At 45.2% G+C, this 19,248-nt stretch overlaps 1 protein-coding gene across 1 annotated transcript in view; it reads left to right on the top strand.

The window, feature by feature from the left end:
* The first annotated feature begins 2,869 nt into the window (after positions 1-2,869).
* TAPT1 (transmembrane anterior posterior transformation 1) overlaps positions 2,870-19,248 on the top strand; it is a 60,216-nt gene continuing 43,837 nt past the window's right edge. The window contains exons 1-2 of the mRNA XM_057705166.1: positions 2,870-3,701; positions 14,372-14,502. Coding sequence (XP_057561149.1) covers positions 2,870-3,701; positions 14,372-14,502 — 963 coding nt within the window. The remainder of the gene's footprint in view (positions 3,702-14,371; positions 14,503-19,248) is intronic.

Here is a 19,248-nt window from a genome sequence, read left to right as displayed (position 1 = left end):
AATCTTATTTTTTTTCTGCTCCTACTAGAGTATAGGTATTGGCCCATTTACCAGTGAAAGATACCGAGAACCAGAGTTTATAGGTTTCATAAGATAATTTTCTGGAGCTTGAATCCACTGTTCATACACAATGTGTTCAACGGATTTTGTTTAGTCACAAAATCACAATCATTAAAACTTTCCTAAAAAATGAAGTCATGCAATTTATTTTTTTGTGTACACCACTCACCCAATTTTCATTCTTTTTAAAAACAACATTTTGCATTTTGCTATTTTCAAAACACAATAGCTACACGATAGATATTACCACCATTAGGTAAAGAATACACAATTAAGAATATGTGTAGCCATATATGTGGAATCTAGAAAAATGGTACAAATCAACCAGTTTGCAAGGCAGAAACAGAGACACAGATATAGTGAACAAACATATGGACACCAAGGGGGGAAAGCCAGGGGGCGGGCGGGGGCGTTGAGGGGGAATGAATTGGGAGATTGGGATTGCCATATATACGTTACTAATAAGAGAAAAAAATCAAATTGTACACTTTAAATATATGCAGTTTATTGTGTCAATTGTATCTCAATAAAAGTTCTTAAAGAAAAAAAAGAATACATGTAGCAATTTTACAAACTCTTAATGGAATTTATATAGTTATTATGCATATATTAAAATATAATTTGAACATATAACTCCCTTACTTAAGTTTCTTCACTCAATGAATTTTTTCCTTCATTGTTTACAGTTCACGTCAGACTCTTTTCTGCTTCTCATTCTTGCTGATCACTTTCCTCTATTGAAACTATTACCCACCAATGAAATATTTTTTTCACTAGCAACTAATATAGTAACATGTTAACAGCACACCAACTCACTGTTTGTTGAATTAATATTTTAAGTTCAAATCCTGTAGCTCATTGTCATCCAAATCCTGCTTTTAATTTAGAACTTAACTCAGAATGTTATTCGATGTTTTCAATGTTTCTTTAATGGCTAGGGTTATGTCTCTGAACTACTATTATTTCCTAATGGTGGCATTATAAATCTGAGCTTTTATCTTTGGTTCTACAACTGATATCAAGAACATTATGCTATTTTAAGTTCTACTTATTGTTCTCAGAGAACTGTTGGTTTTCTATGCTCTGTAACTATTTCTTAAGATTATGTGTGACTTAACCTCTTGTTGATTTAGAATACATATTTGATAATACCCTTTTCCTGGATTCTGAAAATTTGCCAGTGGATTGAATTAACTCAAAGAAAACTTTTCATATACAATAAGATATTTGATTACCTAATTATCAATACCTAGACAAGCAAAGAACAGTGTTAACTGAAAAAATTATTTATATTAATGTTCATTGCAAAAATGCTTTTTAGTATGTTCGACTTCATTATGGGTTTGTTTGAAATTGTGCAGTTTCACAAAATGTCAGATAAAATAATGCAGCTCCAGGGAAAAGACCCAATTGATGAAAAGTTACAAGAGCTTCAGCTTTCCTATTTCTGCTTTGCGCCTCTGCTGTAACACCTTCCTACCTGGCCTCGACACACTGCTCCCTCCCTCTTTGCAGACTATTTTAAAAGACAGAGGCGGCCTTTGGAACACCATGTTCCTCCTCAGGCCATTACAGAAAATGAGAGAAATCCATTCCTACAACTGGCTGCCTTAGGAAAGAGAATTTTAGATTCCTTCCCTTCCAGCTCCTGTTGAGCTAAAAGCAGGGGCCACCAGCCAATACATGTGGTGAGACAGTAATTGGGAACTGACATAAACAAGCAATAAAAGCCTACTTCCTCTTCGACAATCAGTAAATAATAGAATGGGACGGCTTTACACTATAAAAGATCAGAGGATAATAGAATTTGAGCTGTGTAAGGAATCTTAGATGTCATGCAGTTTTCAGTACCTTCTGATTTTCAAAATGATTCTGAAGATTTGACCAGAGCACTTGTTTCTGACTGATTCATTAAGGCTCCGTTTTGACCAAATATAACCAAAACAGAGAATGTCATGGTCACAGGAACGTTTAGAATTGTAATCCTCTGAACTGTTCCGTTTTATGAAGGGGGATAAGGATATTCCACAGGCGTCAGTTCCTCCTTTCACTGGCGGCCAAGGGTCAGTTCCCAGCGACGGGGCCTTTTGGGTCCATCTTGGTCCCTGGTCCCTGGTCCCTGTCTCTGACCCTGCTGTTAGACTGTCAGGCGTGGTGCCCAGAACAGCCCACTCTGAGTCTGCCACCAGGTAGGTACTCGCTAGTGACAAGAGAACACTCAAGGTCTCTGATGAATCAACACGAGGTCGACCTTGCTCCATTCGTATCCGTTTACATCTGGCTCTCAAGTTTAGGTCTAGGGGAATTTCCGGACAGCTTCCTGTGAAGCGAAGAATTACAGTCTTCCTTTTGCTCATCAAAAGGGTACCAGAGGCTCAGAAGAGAACTCGACCGGCCACGGTCCCCCTCCATGGAGAGCCCGGCCCCCTCCCGGCGCCGGCGGTGGTCTCGACAACCGCGCTCAGGGCAGAGTCACACGGTCGAGCTGCCAAAGGGCAGCTGCCCTAAGGAAAGAGGTCGCCCAGGGGACGGAGCAAGGGCACCGCGGCGGCCAAGAGCTGCATCCTAACCCTAATGCCCAAAGACGATCTAGTATGTCCGCGGGCGCGGAAAACCTATAAAGCACCCCGCTCCTCGGGCTGCGTCCCCGGGCCCGTCGCTTCCCCTCCGCGCGCCCACCTGTTGGGCAGCCTCTCCGGGCTCCTTCTCGCCCCAGCGCGTCGGTAACTGTCAACAAACACCTAGACGCCAGGGAATGTGACGGGCGACGCTAACTATGCGGAGGGGATGGAGCCCACATAGCGGACCTATGGGCACCGGCCTCGCGGGGGACGCCGATCTGGAGCCGGGCCCTCAGCACCGCGGCCGCGCGAGCGGTGCCAAGACCGGGCGGGCGGCGCCGGCGCACTCCGGGCACCGAGCCTGCAAAAGGGGCCCCGGGCGAGCGGCCGGCCCCCTCGCAGACGGCGGGCAGCGGGCGCCGCGGCCGCCGCCCCGGGGCTCCTCGGCCGACCCGCCGGCCGCCGCCGCCTCCGCTCTCGGCCCGCTCCCGCCGGGGCCCCGACCCGAGCCCCGGAGGCGCTCGCTCTCCCCGGCCGCGCGACCCGGCGCCATGGAGCCCGGCGCGGGGGCCCGGACGGCCGAGCCCGGCGCGGCGCGGGAAGCCGGCGCGCGCTACGGCGACGGCAGGAAGAAGATGGCGGCGGCCGTGGCGGCGGCGGCGGCGGCGGCGGCCTCTCACGCGCCGCTGACGCCAATGGCGCGCGCCGGCCGGCGGGCCGCGGATGGCGGCGGCAGCGGCGGCGGCGGCGGCGGCCCGGGCTCCGCCGAGGGGCGGGGCGAGCCGGGGTGGGGGCCGGCCGGAGGCGGAGGCCGGGCGGGAGGCTGGAGGGAGGCGGTGGGGACGGTGTGTGGTGCTCGCAACATGGCGGGCGTCGGCGACGCGGCCGCCCCGAGAGAAGGCGGCGGGGGTGGCGGCGGCGGCGGCGGCGCGGACGGCCCGGAGCGGGATGGCCGCGGCGAGGCGGAGCAGCCGGGCGGCGGCGGCGGCGGTCACGGGCCCCCGCCGGCGCCTCAGCACACGGAGACGCTGGGCTTCTACGAGAGCGACCGGCGGCGGGAGCGGCGCCGCGGCCGCGCAGGTGAGAAGGGCGGCGCTAGGCCGCGGCGCGGGCGCGGGGGGCGGCGGGGGGCGCCGTGGGGCTCCCGTCTGCGAGCTCCGGGGCCGCCGCGGCTCCCGAGGCGCCGCGGCCGCTGACAGCTCCGCGGGCGGGTCCGCGCGCGGCGCCGAGGCCCCGGCGGCAGACGCCCGGCCAGGTGCGGGCGAGAGGCAGGGCTGCGGCCCGGGGAGGGGGCCCGCGGTCCCCTTGCTGCTCCTGAAGGGTGTTTGAAACATCACAGGACGCCTGCGGGTGTCCTGCCGCCTGGAAAACGTCGGCGAGCCTCTCCCACGTCTCGGGGCGCTCACAGCTGGGAAGCGCGAGACCGAGGTCGTTATCTCTGTGCCAAGGTGACTTTTGTTCTGTGTTTTAAGCGAATTTGAGTCATCCGCACCTGTAAACGCGCCCTCTAAATTTGTGTGCTGCTGCCGCACGTAACAAAGTGGCAGTAATGACCGTAAAGTGGAGTCCTTTCGCCCGGGACAGAAATATTTGGCACTCCTGCAGATGTTACCTGTGAACTTTTCCTAAACCGAAACTTAAGCCACTTGAAGAAGAAAAAAAAAAAAAAAGCTGCATAAGATGCCCTTGTGAATCCTGCTTCCAGTGACCGGTTTTAAGCATTGTTATAATACTGTTTCTTTAAGCTATAGGCTTTTATTATATGCTATAGTAAACGTTTAAAATATTGAAAAACTTGTTTAAAAGTTGCATTTGTTTTCGTATTGCAGTTGTGTATTAGGCTTAAAAAAGGGAAAGACTTTGAGTTGTATGTTTCATTGAATATAAGGTGATAACAGCATTTTGATTCTTGCATAATTCTAAGTTCTGAACAGCAGCGGACCCATAACGACATTAATTTCTTCCAGCTAAAAAAACTGCTTCTGATACACAGTAGGAGGTGCATGAGCCGTTATTTCCTGCAGTTCACGCAAATAAATGTTGAAGTCCTAAGGCTTACTGCATCATTGATTGTATTATATTGGGTATTGAAGATGGGGGAGTACTTTAAAAGCTAACTTAAGGCTGATCAGGGGAGATCCTGGTTGATTTGCTGATTATCAGAGGTAGATTTAGGTGAGATTTTGAAGTGGTTTTTATCTTTGAAAAATCAAGTACAGTCTGTGCCTTGTTTTGTCTTTTTCAGTGAACCACTTGAAAATTCTGTTTGGTTAAGTTGTCAGTTACACACGTGCTTGGGAGAGTATTTACTTTCTGAATTGGTCAGATCTAAGTAAGACAAAGTATTAAATCTCTCAGCTGTTTACTTACTTGGACTTGAAAATTAAAAGCACTCTGGTGCAAATAGGAACAAATGTGGCCAGGTTTCACCGTAATTTCTTTGAAATATTTATGAGTTTCAGGAAGGCCAACGTTATAACAGCCTTTTTTGTCATTGTTGCATGCACAAAAAATGCAGTTGTTGGGAGCTTTTTGATGACAGATGTTGGGCTCCTGGAGTCAACCGTCACACCCCTTCTGTGGCCCTGCTGGTCGTGGGTCTGGAGACCTGGTACCGTGAACTTCCACAGACTTCACGCCGTCCTCCCGTTCTTCATCCCTGCGGGTTACTGAGCGTGGTTTCCTTAGCATGTTTGAAGCTGGGCTTTTAACCCAGAGTTGCAGAAAGTCATTGTAGGGACACATGTCCCGCTTTAGTTGTTGGGGTGGTCCTTATTGTTTCCCCAATTCTGTCCATTATGTTGAGGAGAGATGCCCGTGGCAGCTCTTAGGGATCAGGACCTAGGTGAGAATCCCAGGAGTATTTCAGCTGGAGTCACAGGCCATCATCGTTCCATCTGGGCCTCTACGCAGGCCCCTGGTCCTTTCCCCCAGGTGTCTGTCTCTTCTCCGCTAGTCCCACAGCTCTTGCCATTGCTGGTGCCCGCTCTCTCACTCTGATGCCACACTGGTCAGGGCATCCTCACAGGAGATTAGAATTCTTTTGGTCATTCCGAAATGCCCTGAGCTGCCAAGTGGCTTCTGTGTTCACCCTAATCCTGCAGCATTGCTCCCTTCCTCTGCTCAGCATCCTTTCCTTCCTCTCCTGTCCAGAATTTAGAAAACTCTAAGGTAGGGGCTGCTCTGGGCCAGAGGGCCTTGGAGTGGCACCACCTAGTGTCATGTGAGAAGTATTTCTTCCGAATCAAATGTCTTCCAAGCCTAGGTGCTTGCACTTAAGGTGTTGCTTGTCCATTTTTTATATTCTGGTGCTGCGTCTGATACTCTACTCTTCCCCACCTCCCCTGCCAATTTCAGGCAACCTTTGTCTTTCCTTTTGAAAGTTATAATTTTAGTGTCTTGGTGGTGTAAACCATCAGTTAGTTCCAAAGTCCCCTTTATCATTTCCCCCAAGGAATTAAGGACTCTTATAAATTAGACATTTGTTGACCTGTTCTAACTATCTAGGATTCCGTAAGTGAATATACAGATTAGGTTATCCAGACCCTCTCAAGCCAAGTAAAATAATTCAAAGCATAGTGTTCGAGGTTCCTATTTTTATTTTATACCTGTCCATGTTCATTTATATGTTTGTAGAATATATATGTATGTTAGTTTGTGTATACACAGCTACACAAGGGTAAGCTTTCTTTTTGTTTCTCTTTTCAAACTCTTCCAATCATTTTGTTGACTAAACTCCCTCTGACTTGCATGTAGCCTGGCAGTGGGCTGAGACTTCTCTTGGGTGTTAGTACTTAAACCTTAACATAGATAGAAATGGATATCCCCCTCATCATTCCTGGTTTCATTCTGTCTCTCATAATGTCACTGCATAGTGCACCGTTGCCTTATATGGTCACCCGTCTTGAACTCTGGGTACAGTAGTCATCAGAACTGCAGATTCATTCGGTCTTCTTTTTTTCCCTCTTCTTAAAAATATGACCAACTTCTATTGTCCTTTTAGATATAAGACCAGATAATAAGTACATATTACTGAGACTTCCCTGATGGTCCAGTGGTTAGGACTCCATTCTTTTACTGCCAGGGCCGCAGGTTCGATCCCTGGTCAGGGAACTAAGATCCTGCAAGCTGCGCTGGCAAGGCAAAAAAAAAAAAAAAGTACATATTACTGTGTTTCCATGCTTGTTCCCCACTTCACTGGTCTGTAGAAGTTCTAAGTGGGAGAGTTTCTGTATAGCCATATTCCCATTTAGGAATCTAGGTGCAGCGAGTCAACTTTGGACTAACAATTAGGCAATCTGTTCTTGGCTTGGTTGGTTGTTGAATTGCTTTGTGGACTGTATGCTTGCCTAATCCATTTGGCTCTGTTTTGTAGCTCCACCACTAAATAGTTTCGTATCTGAAGTATCTAAGTTGGCTCTAGTAACTGGAGACCTAACAGTAGAAGACACAGTGTAAAATAAACACAACACCTACTGGCAAGGATGAAACAGTGTTATATAATGCAGGTGTTGGAGTATGCATAGGGCGAGGTATTGCTTGTAAAACAGAAGAACTTGAAGTGAGGTGTGGGTGAACAGTATGATTTCTGAGTGCAGCTAGTGCCACTGGGCCCATTTTGTTCCTTTTAAGTGGTGGCTCTTCTGGAGCTTAAACTTGTTATCCAACCCTTTTGCTTCTCTTCTCTTTCTTTACATTTTAAACCTCTTGCTTTACCTCTGTAAGAGAATGAACAGAGGCAGGAAGAAAGACTAAAACTCAGAAAAGCCAACTGATTTCCTTTTTAGCAGCTCCCACAAAAGATTTTGAGTGGGACAAAGGTTTTATTAGTTCATCTTCACTGTGTCCCATTGTGTAATTGAAAATTTGATGTACTCAATATTAATATTTTATGTATTCATTTTAATATTAATATGTATTCATTTTCATTTAAGCAGTCCTGATCCTCTATAAAATATGTTACATAGTTATCCTTATGGCCCCAAACCTATCCTGATGGATGATTAAAGGCTGTGATTCTGAAAATTATGCTCTAGAGTAAATCAGTTTCTCACTTACAAAGGAAAATAAGAATAATCGTAAAATTGCCTGAGAAGTCACTTGGAGTGAAAACAGCCCTGATACAGATTAAGTAAAATTAGCTGCTTCTCTTCTGACAGATGATTGCTCTCCTTTTAAAATTCTCACTTGCTTTACTTAACAAGTACTTGTAAACTAAACAATCAATGAAAAGTTACTTATTTTGATCTCTGATGGGTTCAATATCTTGACCTTTTTAAGATGTTTATCTTCTACCTAGTTTACCCTCCAAAATTCTGTCCTAGAAGCTCATTTGCAGCCCATTTTGGGGAATGCTTGCATAAAAGAGATCTTTGGAAAGACTGTTTCACTGATTGTCAGGTTAATGATATTCTGTTCCCACTTTTTAGTCCATTACTCTGTAACCTTATGACCTTGGAAAGAGTCACTACTCTTTTTGTATCTGTTTCCCATCTATAAATTTATGAATATTTTACCTGTTCTTTCCTTCCCTTTTGCATTAAGACTGTGGAGATTTGCATGTTTCATAGCATTTTACTAGCAGTTAGCCAATATTACTTTACAATTTATTTAATGGTCAATACTATTTTAAGGAAGATATATTTAGATATATTACTGAACATGTAAATATATTTATGATTACTCTTAACTTTGAATTAATACTTCTTTATATTGGATTCTTATTTCTTTTTTTTTTAAATTTTATTTATTTATTATTTTCTGAGGGGTACACCAAGTTCAATCATCTGTTTTTATACACATATCCCCTGGATTCTTATTTCTAAAACAAGCTCTCTCAGAAGATAATTAAACATAATATTTCTTTATTTAGGGTTGAGGAAGTAGCCATTTATACTGTACTTTTTCTCAGTTTGAGATACTGGATCACAAGACAATTCTGCAGTAGACACATATTGATTAAAAATAATCTGGAAGAATTGGTCCAGATTTATGATTGGTGTTATTTTCCTAGTGTTAAGTATTCATAATTGGCAAGACTAACTTATTCAAATGTAGAAGCTCTTGTTTCTTTTTTTTTTTTTAATTTTATTTATTTATTATTTTTGGGGGGGTACACCAAGTTCAATCATCTGTTTTTATACATGTATCCCCGTATTCCCTCCCTCCCTCGACTCCCCCCCCCCCGAGTCCCCCCCACCCTCCCCATCCCAGTCCTCTAAGGCATCTTCCATCCTCCAGTTGAACTCCCTTTGTTATACAACAACTTCCTACTGGCTATCTGTTTTACAGTTGGTAGTATATATATGTCTGTGTTACTCTCTCGCTTCGTCTCAGCTTAGTAAAATACTTTCTTTTTTGAGTTGAAGCATAGCTTGTTTAATTTTTATACATTTTTTTTCTTTTTTTCTTTTCTTTTTTTTGCCTTTTATTGAATCTTTTATGGAACCCCTCCTTTTTTCATTTTTTAATTTTTTTTGCATAGGGAAACAATAACAGCCAGAGTCACTTTCTGTAAATGGTACTTAGGTAGGTGCATCCGCAGAAACCGAAATGACAGCGTAATATACAAGGTTATGATTGGAGTATGATGTGAGGGCAAAGGGTGGGGGAGATGGGCAAGGAGAAGGCTGGGCCTGGGCCTGCCCAGGTGTCCCCTTGTCCCCCATCCTGTCCCCGCCTTGGGGAGGAGGAGGGGAAGGAGGAGGAGGGGGGAGGAGGTGGGCAGTAGGCCCAGCCCAAGCCTTCTCCCCACATGGGTTCATGAGCATGGTGTGTGTGTGTGTGTGTGTGTGTGTGTGTGTGTGTGTGTGTGTGTGTGTGTGAGAGAGAGAGAGAGAAAATACTTCTATTTTTAAAAGACGTTTACTGAATGATATTTCTTCTTGGTGAGAACTGGAAAAGTGAACTGAAATTGGTTGACACCTGAAAAGTTCAAACACTATTCAGAAAATAAACAATTGGATTATTTTATTTTGGAAAATAATTTGCTCTTAAACTATAGAGATCAATGTTTGGCATAAAAAATGAAAGTGACTCTTGCTAAGAAGGAATGAATACCACCACAGTGTGGAAAAAGTTAAGGGTCACTTATCTAGTAGAATTCTTGAAGAGTGACACCCACAGGTCAAAGAGCAGTAGTAGCTTTCCTAAGTAATCAGCCAGGCACTCTACCCAATATCATGGGACAAGTGAGTACTGGTAAGTCTCTAGAATGCTAGAGAACAGTGTTTAAAACAGCAGCAGCAACAACCAAAACCACTGAAACACAGCTATACTTCAGAACAGAAGATTGAGTAGCATCCTGCAGAATATATCCATGACCAGGAAAAGGTTGGGCCTGGGGGGACCAGACAGAGCGGCAGGACTGCCTTATACCTTAGGAATTTAGGCCACAGGGCAACGGAATCCCGTTCTTCAGTGTGAATCAAAGGGCCCCTTCTGACATGTTGAAGCCAAATCAGGGCTAGGTCATCTTCTCTAGTGTGACTGTCAGAGAGATGGATGATAATTATAGTCCAGGGGAGAGAGCACGCTGGACTTGGAGTTCGGAGATCTAGGTTCTATTCCCAACTTGCCCCTTAGCTTTTAGTGACTTTGATCAAGTCTCCTAACCTCTGGGAGCCTCAGATTCTTCCTTTGCGAAACATGAACGCCTTTAACTGCTCCTTTAGCTCTCAAAATTGTTGTAATTGTACCTTTGTAAACTACCTCTCATGGTGAAGGGATTAGGTCAGGCTCCTAATCCCTGAAGCAGGGCCAGTGCTCCGGAGCGGGGGAGGAGGAGGTAAGAAAGATTTCAAAATATTTCACCCCATGAAGCTTGGTTCTTTTGTTAGTATTGGTTTAATGTTTCTTTTAAAACCACTCCCCAGCGGGTTAGTATGGTGTGAATTAGGTGGACGCTACCCTTACGCTCAGAACCCACTGGGGGCTGGACTCGAGGAAGACGGGGATACCTGGTGCTTGCTTTCAGAAAGCTCACGGGCTGGTGAGGGGGCCGATCCGTAAACAGTGTAAATTCCTATAAGTAAACTCAGGAAGCTACTGCAGCACAGAGATGGGGGGACCCAGTTTTTCAGAACACAGTGGCCTGTTTGCTAAAGCACTTGAGACAAAGATAGAATAATCTAGTGCCAGAAAGCACACACTTTAGGATAGACTGCTTGATTTGAATGCTGGCTCTACCGTTTGCTTCCTCTGTGACATCGGAGACCTCCTTAACTTCTCTGTGCCTTGGCTTCTCCACCTATTAAATGGGCATAGAACCTGTCTCATCGTTATGAGAGCTGTGTACTCAGAACGTCTTTTATCATTTGAAATGGAGATCTGTGAGTGCAGCGGAGTCCCAGGACTGATGGGTGACAAATCTGGTGCCAGAGCCGCTGCCTTCTGATGGCGCATCCAGTGCTCTCTTTGTGGGTCATAACAGAACCCTCATTATGGCGGAAGCCCGGTCATCTGTGGGTACCAGGGAAGGCACCATTGTGGAGGATAATCTTCTAAATAAACAAGGGTACAGTGTTGGGCTGCCCCCCGCAGGCCTGCAAGCCCTGTGCTCGCCAGCTTCAAGACGGAAGAAAGAGCCCGGACTCAGCAACAGAGCCATCAGTAGTTTAATGGGTGGGGGAGCTTACATGTGTGAAGCAGGGTCCCGGAGCGACACCCCACCATGTGCGGCTGCCGTGGTGGCAGTCTCCGCGCCCAGGGCCACCGGGAGATTACCAGTTGTAGGGGAATTGACATCAGGTGGGCTCATTAATGACCAGGGAAACCAGTAGGGGGCACTCCCCTCACCACCCCTGTGATTAGAGCAGTCACTGGCTGGGGCCTGGGGCAGGTACAAAGGAAGGTCAGTCGTGTGCCTAAGATGTAGGTGAAGCGGGCACTGCTCAGGCAGGGGATGTACAGAGAGCAAGAGCACTGCCGCCTTGAGTGGCCTGATCACACGTACAGCGGTCTCCACCTTTTGATCTAATTTCCTTTTTAAAATTTAAAATTGCACGATAACCTGTTTATCTCCTTCACACACTGAAGTACTGGTGAGCTGGTAAGCTCCCAACTTCCCTCCCTGCACTTAGCGGGAACGAGGCCCCCGGGCACTCACCAGCTGTGACTGCGTCGCAGCACCCTGTCCTCCTAGGGTAGAGGGGCAGGGACCTGTTGGGCAGCCTCTTCCGTCATTTGGAGGCACCCTCACTGGAGGCTCCTCATCTCCGGTGGCTGCTGAGTCCACTGAGTTACCAGGAGCTTTGCGCTCTTGCCCTGCTGAGGACACCCCAGTCTCAGAACACACCTGCCTCAGTCACAGGTTCCCTTCTTGAGAATCTGCTCCTCTCTGCTTTCGCCACTTCTGATTTCTGACTCTGTTTTTCTCTCTGCCGCACCCTCCCCGTGATTTCCCGTATCACTGGTGAGCCCTGAGCTAACAGCAGGGCTGCAGGAGAAGGGAGGGTTAGTGGAGAAGAGTGGGGTTGGGCTTGCCAGTTAAAGGTGCCTTTGGGATTTCCAAGTGGAGTTGCCTGCAAGCCAGTTGGAAATGTGGGTCCAGGCTCAGGAGTCAGAGCTGAAAGTATGGGGACTTTAGGATTTAGATGACGGTTTTGACCTTAGACTGCCCAAAGAGAGTATGCGTAGGGAAAAAAGACAAGAGAGAACGCGAAGGTGGCTGATGACACATCAGAGCATACGGCTTGAAGCATGGCTGGCGTGTTACTGTAACCGTACTTCATTGTAGGTAGTGACAGACCACCGAACTGAACCAGCAGACACTTAAGGGTCAGGGGGAGGAGAAGCCCTGAGGAGACTTAGGTCAGAAAAGGTGATTCTGAGCGCAGAGTGCCACTGGTGGGGGTGGCAGGCAGGACCGCACAGCTGGGGGCAGGTGCTGCTCAGGCATTCTGGTGACGTGACCTCTGGGGCTCGTGACTCAGCTTCTGGCGTTAGTGAAGATTGGTGTAAGTGCAGTTTCTTCTTCTTTCTGAATGTCCTGTTGCTTCCCAGTTTTCATGTGAAAGACTTGATATTTTAGATATTAGCTGATTAGAATATCCCTTTCTTTCTAATTGGAAAACTGAATGGAGTGCAAGTATAATTGCTTGATCTTTCTTTTCTGTTTTAGCTGTTTCGTTTGCAGCTCAAAACACTCTCTTTTTCTCTCCTTTAGACAGTAGATCTTGTCCTGGATCTAGCCAGCCAGCAACATGTTAGAGAATTCCTAACCAGAAATTTACTCTGCACGGATTTGGTTATACTAAAGCCTTTTAATCTGAACATCTGTTACTCTGTACGGTGCAGTTCACGTCTTGGGTACATGGCTTCAACCGTAAACGCAGTGAGAGGACTGTGCTTATAGCGCTGGATGAGTCAGCCTGCCCCTGCGCTGGGCTGCAGCAGCTAGACGTCGGGATTCAGTCTCCAGACAGCTTTCATGGTATCACTAACTCTCCAAATCGATTATGAATCTTGTATTTAAAGAAATGTGTGTAATTTTTTTTTTTTTTTTTTTGGAAACTGCAACTTCTATACATAAGCCGCTTCACCTGATGCTCAAAAAACTAGCGATCTGTCCCAGTGCAAGAGGAAGTAAGCTGTTTTAGGCCCACTAGGAGATAATGTCTGCTTCTGAGTCTTCCTAAGGGCTTTGCAAGGGTATTTTGAACTGTACACTCTTCCCCTCCCCCTGCACCCTGTAAATCCTGGCATCACGTAAGGTGTAACTCTGAGGGTCGATAACGCGTAGATGAAATCAACCTCCCCTCTTTGTCATTTGTTGGAGGGAACACCAATACTGAATTTGGAAAAGGACTGCGAGGCCAGTTCAGAGCAAAGAGGTTGATTTGAAACCTTTGGTATCCTGAGTTCTGGAAGAGAGGATGGCCTCCTAGAGAGTAGGGGTAGGGAGGTGTCTGTGAAGTCAGGGACTGAGAGGTTACCGAGGCGGTGGGCTGTCAGGGGAGTGCCACACGGTGGAGGAATTGGGATCAGGCATTAACAGCCTTACCTCTCGTCTCAAGTCTGCCAGATACAGCCAGGTGGACAGTGTTCAACCTCCTTTGGCCTTTCTTTCCTAAACTGAGATGAGATGACTGTTGGTGAATTTGCATCAGCGAAATGGAGGAAACAGGTGGGCAAATCCAAGGAAAGGGAGGTCTTCCAGATCAGGTTGTGATTCTATTTTGTATGACTTATTATAATTACCATCATGTTGGGAAGCCTTCACCTGGGGAAATGGCGTTGTGTAGACACTTGCAGGATCTCTGAGGCTGAAGAAGAAGGAAGAATTTGCACCAATGTCCGTGTACTTCACCCAAGATAGTTCTTGGGCTGAAGCAGTGCTTGTTAGGTGACTTGGCTCTCTTCTGATTGTGAGTGTGTGTATGTGTGTATCTCCCTTTTATATATACTTGGTATCTACTCTTCTTAACTGCCTTCATCTCACCATCAGTCCAGGTCCCATATCACCTGTAAGACTGAGGACTAGACTCTCACAGAAGACTTTTCTAACTCTTCTGGCTAATGGTAATCGTCCTTTTATATTCCTGGGGCATTTTCAGTTTACATCACACGAAACAGTAGTTTTCTCAACCCTCTTGGCTGACGGTTCATGTGCAGTTCGGTTCTGGACACAGAAATGCAGATAACTGTGTTTACTATCGTGTTGTCTTACAAATGTATTACCTGTAGCCCCACCTAGCATGGACGTTCCTCGATAAATGCTGTTCTTTTTGTTTGTCTTTTTTTCTCTGCAGAGCTTTCATTGTTGAGGTTCCTCAGTGCTGAACTAACCAGAGGGTACTTCCTTGAACATAACGAGGCCAAGTATACAGAAAGAAGAGAAAGAGTATACACGTGTATGCGAATACCAAGAGAATTGGAAAAGGTACTGTTTTTTTTTAACCCGTCATCATTTTGAGAAGTACGTCAACATGTTAATTCTATTTTTTAAAAAATTGTGAACAGCTTGAGTTGCATTTTTAAAATATTGGGAATAATGTGATCATAAATAATTGACTATATTGGAAGAGCAAGGATTCCCATACTGGAAGGGTCTTTGAAAAGTGTATTTTTAGCGGAGGAGCTGATGATTTGTAACTTTGCTGCTTCTTAAACTTACTGTATTCCCATTTGTGTCCCATCCAAATCACTTTTTTCAAGGAATTACTCTCTACTTATTCCTTTAGTTCTCTTCAGTTTTGTTTTACTAGAGGCAGTTTTTTTTTCCTATTCAGCATGATGTAAATTATGTAATCGCACCTTTTTTTAAGATTTCAGTTTCTCAGAAAGCCCTCATTTTTAAAAATGTAAATGACAGTTTCTTCAAAGAAAAAGACAATTGTGTTTCACCTTCCTCACAGAAAACATCATAGCGTAGGATAAACATAGTAACAGCAGCACTGAAGCCGTACACATGGTGCTCCCTTGATTGCGTCCCAGACCATCAGGACCTGTCAGACATGAAACCAAGGCTCTTTTCCCTCGGCACTGCTAGAGTTGATGAGTCTGAGCAATTGGGAAGTTTCTTATAGGAAGGAAAGAATTAAGAAATAATTCAGCTTTAGCTGTACTGAAACACGTTTTCATACTTTTATAGTAACAGAAAACTTGTAATGTTCCAGTCACTTCCCTAGAATCATACTTTACTATTAGAGTTGGTATCAGAAGAGTTTAGTTGGCTTGCTTTCTCAGTGTATTATAATAACAAGAGGTGTGGTAGACAGAAGGAAGGACGTGGTGGTTTGGCTAATGTTCGTTTATTTCTGACACTCCATCAGTTTGGTAGAAGGAAGAGAGTCAGATGTAAAGGGACAGTTTGAGAGATGTTGCTTTCTGTAGGTTCTTGGAGTCGGGTTGTGTACTGAAGCTTTGGAAAGTTCTGTATTAGGGTGAGATGTGGAGAGCTGGGGAGCCCACAGACATTTGAGACGATGGAACAGTTTGTTGCCTTTGGTCAGGATTATTACACATGAGGAGCTGTTGTTACACATGAGGAGCTATTACCGTGTTGCTGCTTTTCTGGGGAGTTCTAGGGCTCTGTGGGGGAGCCAAGGGCTGGAGGTGGGGAGGAGGTGGAGGCGTGTGGGCTGCCCGTGGCAGCACGCCTCCGCAGGAGCAGCAGCACGCCTCCCCAGGAGCAGCAGCCTTACTCTGTGTATTGGAGTTGCTTTCAGATTTTATCCTGGAGGGACCTGGGGGGTGATGATTCTTCTGCTGGGGAAAAAACAATTTTTTTTTTTTAATAATTCTTGTGTCTTTCTTAAAACATTTTAACCTGCTTTTCAAAGCTCACTTTTTTCTACCAATGATGAGCCGTGGGCTGGAAGTGTGAGGACCCTGCAGAGGACCCTGCTGGAGGCGTGGCCCTCTATGGCCTGGACTCTCGTCCACCCGTCTGTCTGAGCTGCTCTGGTCTCCCGTTTTGCCCTGGGAGAGCACGGAGGGCTTTGCCTGCAGACACAGGCAGACTCTATGGACACGCCCGGGGAGCGGCTTCAACGTGGGGAGGTGTCCTGTTATCCCCCCACCCCCCACCCCCCGCGTGGCAGAAACGGTGTGCGGCGGCGGCATCCTCTCATAATTCTGTCACCTCATCAGAGGCGGGTTCAGTACACCCATCCTTCTCTCTCCTTTACTGGCAACACTGAAATCACAGGTCGTTTCTGGGTAGATTCCTCACAGAAACTTGTATGCGTTTCATGTTTGTTATTGTGAGTATTAAGTTCTCTTTTGGGGAAGATCCCTGCAGGTCTTGATGGGACTTCAGTATAAACCATTATTTTCCTTTTTTTTTTTTTTTTTTGAAACCATGGTTTTCCAAACTGTGATCTGTTACAGGACCACTGACAAGGTGGAGTAACCAATATGCTAAGTCGTAATCAATTAGGATCCTTTTTTTAATTAAAGAATAGAAAACGTATCAGACTGTATTCATTGCCTGTACTAAGGGTAGGTATTTTTTCTTGAAACTTTGGTTTCACTCATATGTATGTAAAACGTACTAATATCAGAAAAGTTGAATGGACACAGCTCACACACAGTTGTAATTATTTTCTAATCCTGTTTCCTGTAAGAGAGGCTTTCAGTTTTAGGCCTATTTAGGAAATTTTGATTTAGTCTCTTAGAACAACACTTCAGCAATTTTACTGCTTAAAATGTGCAAAAGAATGTCATCTTTTTCAGTTTAGAGCAATTTCTTCCTCTAAGACTAAGAAGCATAGAGGAAAGCAGAGTTAGATATCAGTTTAATTCCAGGCTTAAATATCTCTCATAACAGCGTGAATTCACTCTGCTATCTCTAAGGCCTTCATTTAATATGAGGGGGGTCCCACTTCAGACTTTTATTGTAAGAGTTGAGAGGCTATCTAGACATTCATGCTAATTTATTTTTTATTGGTTTCCTTTGTGTTTGTCTATTTTAATATGTAATACCTTACTCATTTTTTATTGTTATTCTTGTTTTTTTGGGTAAACGCTAATATATTTTCACCTAACCTTTGCAGGAAAAGAAACTTGATAAAGAGCACTTTGCAGTATGTAATTAATGCTTATATTTTAAAGTCAAGAGAAAGGTCAATTTAGTATCTCTTACCAAACCTGTAAGAAAAAAAATCCCGGGTTTTTTGTCAGTGGATAAACATGTTATACTTGACATTTAATAAAAGGTGAATTGGTTATATATTTAAATTGTATTTCCAATTATTAGCACATATTTACATTTGAACTTTTCAATCTAATGTAAGGGTATGAAATTTTGGAGCATTTTGTTGGTTTGGGGGCAACATTTCTTTTCCTCCACAATCCCCTTTCCCTGGCACCCACACACCCCTTGGGTTCTTGTCCTAGATCTGCTACTAACTGCTTCCGTGGTCCACTTTGGGGGCTGTGTTTTTCTCTTCCATACAAGGAGGAGGCTGAGCTGTGCTTTCTCTGCATCCTGAACTGAGAGCCGGAATAGCGAACTGGGTTAAGGGCATGAACTCTAAAGCCAGCTTGCCTGGATTTGAATCTTGGCTCCACAGTTCATTAACTGTGAGGCCTTGACCAATTTCACTTCTGTCTGTGTGCCTCGGTTTTCTCATCTGTATGTTAATTATATGGTAAGCCTCCTGCAAGTGTTTTTAAATCTTCAGCAAATTGGGAATGCCCTGGCCTGGGAAAACAAGAAAAATTTCGAAAGGTTTCTCCTCCCCAGGTTGCATTCCAGTGGGAGTCTCTTTTGCAGTAGGGGCAGCTGTCATTTGGGGCTGAGCACAGCAGCAGGAAGTGATTGGGAGAGGACTGATTTTCAGGGTCCTCCTGTGTCTCTCTTTTATCTCCTGCTATACTTTTCATCTTCCTGCTTAGCTTGCTAATAAATGACTTTTCTAACCCTGAGAGGGACATGATTTTCTGACTCTCAGCCCTCTTGGATTGCTGACCTCCTGCAGAAAGAGCCTTTAGAGAAAACTGTTTTCTTCCCTTTCTCCTTTTAGCCAGACTGTCTTAGGGTAAAGTTTATCTCTTTCACGAGGATTTAGCTGATGACCATAGAGATAACATACCTTACACACTGACATTTTCTGCCGAACCCTCAAGTCTGGCCTCAGCAGGCACGTGGCGGGAGCTGACAGGATAGACAGTGATCGCTTTTATCAGGCGCTGGTGGAACCAGGGCAGGGGATCATTGGTTTCCCAGAGAGGAAATTCCTGGTGAGTGATTTTCACTGCTCCGTACCCTACTTGGCTCAGCCAGTTACATCCCATCTCTGTCATCCACTTCTGTGTTGTTAATACAACAAACAGCGTTTATCAAATGATTAGATGCTTGGCACTGTCCTGAGCACCTGAAATGAATTAGCATTAAATCCCGTCAGCAGCCTCCTGAGATACAGGTACCATGAGAGTTCCGCGTCCTCCACCTGTCCTGCACTTAACACATCTCACCTTCAGCCCATGTTTTGATTGAAACACATGCTAGTGTGTGTTCTGCATTTTGACCGCATAGGAACAATTTACCCGGCACCATGTACAGCATTACCCCTTGTCCAAGGGCTAATTTTTTTATCTGTGTGAATCCAAAGCTGCAGGAAATAGTAAAGAAATGCTCACCATAGTATTGGGTTGGCCAAAAAGTTTGTTTGGGTTTTTCCGTAAGATGTTACATAAGATGTGTCCATAACATCTTAATATTTTTCTAAAATTCCCTAATATATGTAACTGCTAATTTAGAGAGAGACAGATCACCCGCCCGTTTATTTATCCATTTTCTCAGTCTTTGTTTTGAGTGCTCGCACTTTCACAGTGTGGAAGGACAGAGATACACGTAAGACTTGGGAAGGTAATGGCAAGATGATGAGGGAAAAGCGGTCATCTCTGTACATTTTCAGGCCCATGTGGTGGGGGCGGGGGGGTGCGGTTCACTAGGGAGATCCAGAGTTGGGAAATCGTCAGGAACACAGGAGAAAGGACAGGTTCAGGGAAGATTGTGCTGGATCCAGGTTACCTCGAATGGTTAAGCTAAAGAGTTTAGACTGGCTTTGGGAGGAAATTAAAATGTGAATACTTTTAGCTGTGTGTGTAACAGAATACCTAACGGTGACTTAAACAAAAAGCTTTTTTAAAAGTTTTTAGCAAGTCAGGGGGAAGGAGA

Source organism: Hippopotamus amphibius, chromosome 13 (assembly GCF_030028045.1).
Source record: "Hippopotamus amphibius kiboko isolate mHipAmp2 chromosome 13, mHipAmp2.hap2, whole genome shotgun sequence".
NCBI classification, from domain to species: Eukaryota; Metazoa; Chordata; class Mammalia; order Artiodactyla; family Hippopotamidae; genus Hippopotamus; species Hippopotamus amphibius.
The sequence above is the reverse complement of the archived record's forward strand: the minus strand, read 5'-3'. Positions and strand labels throughout refer to the sequence as shown.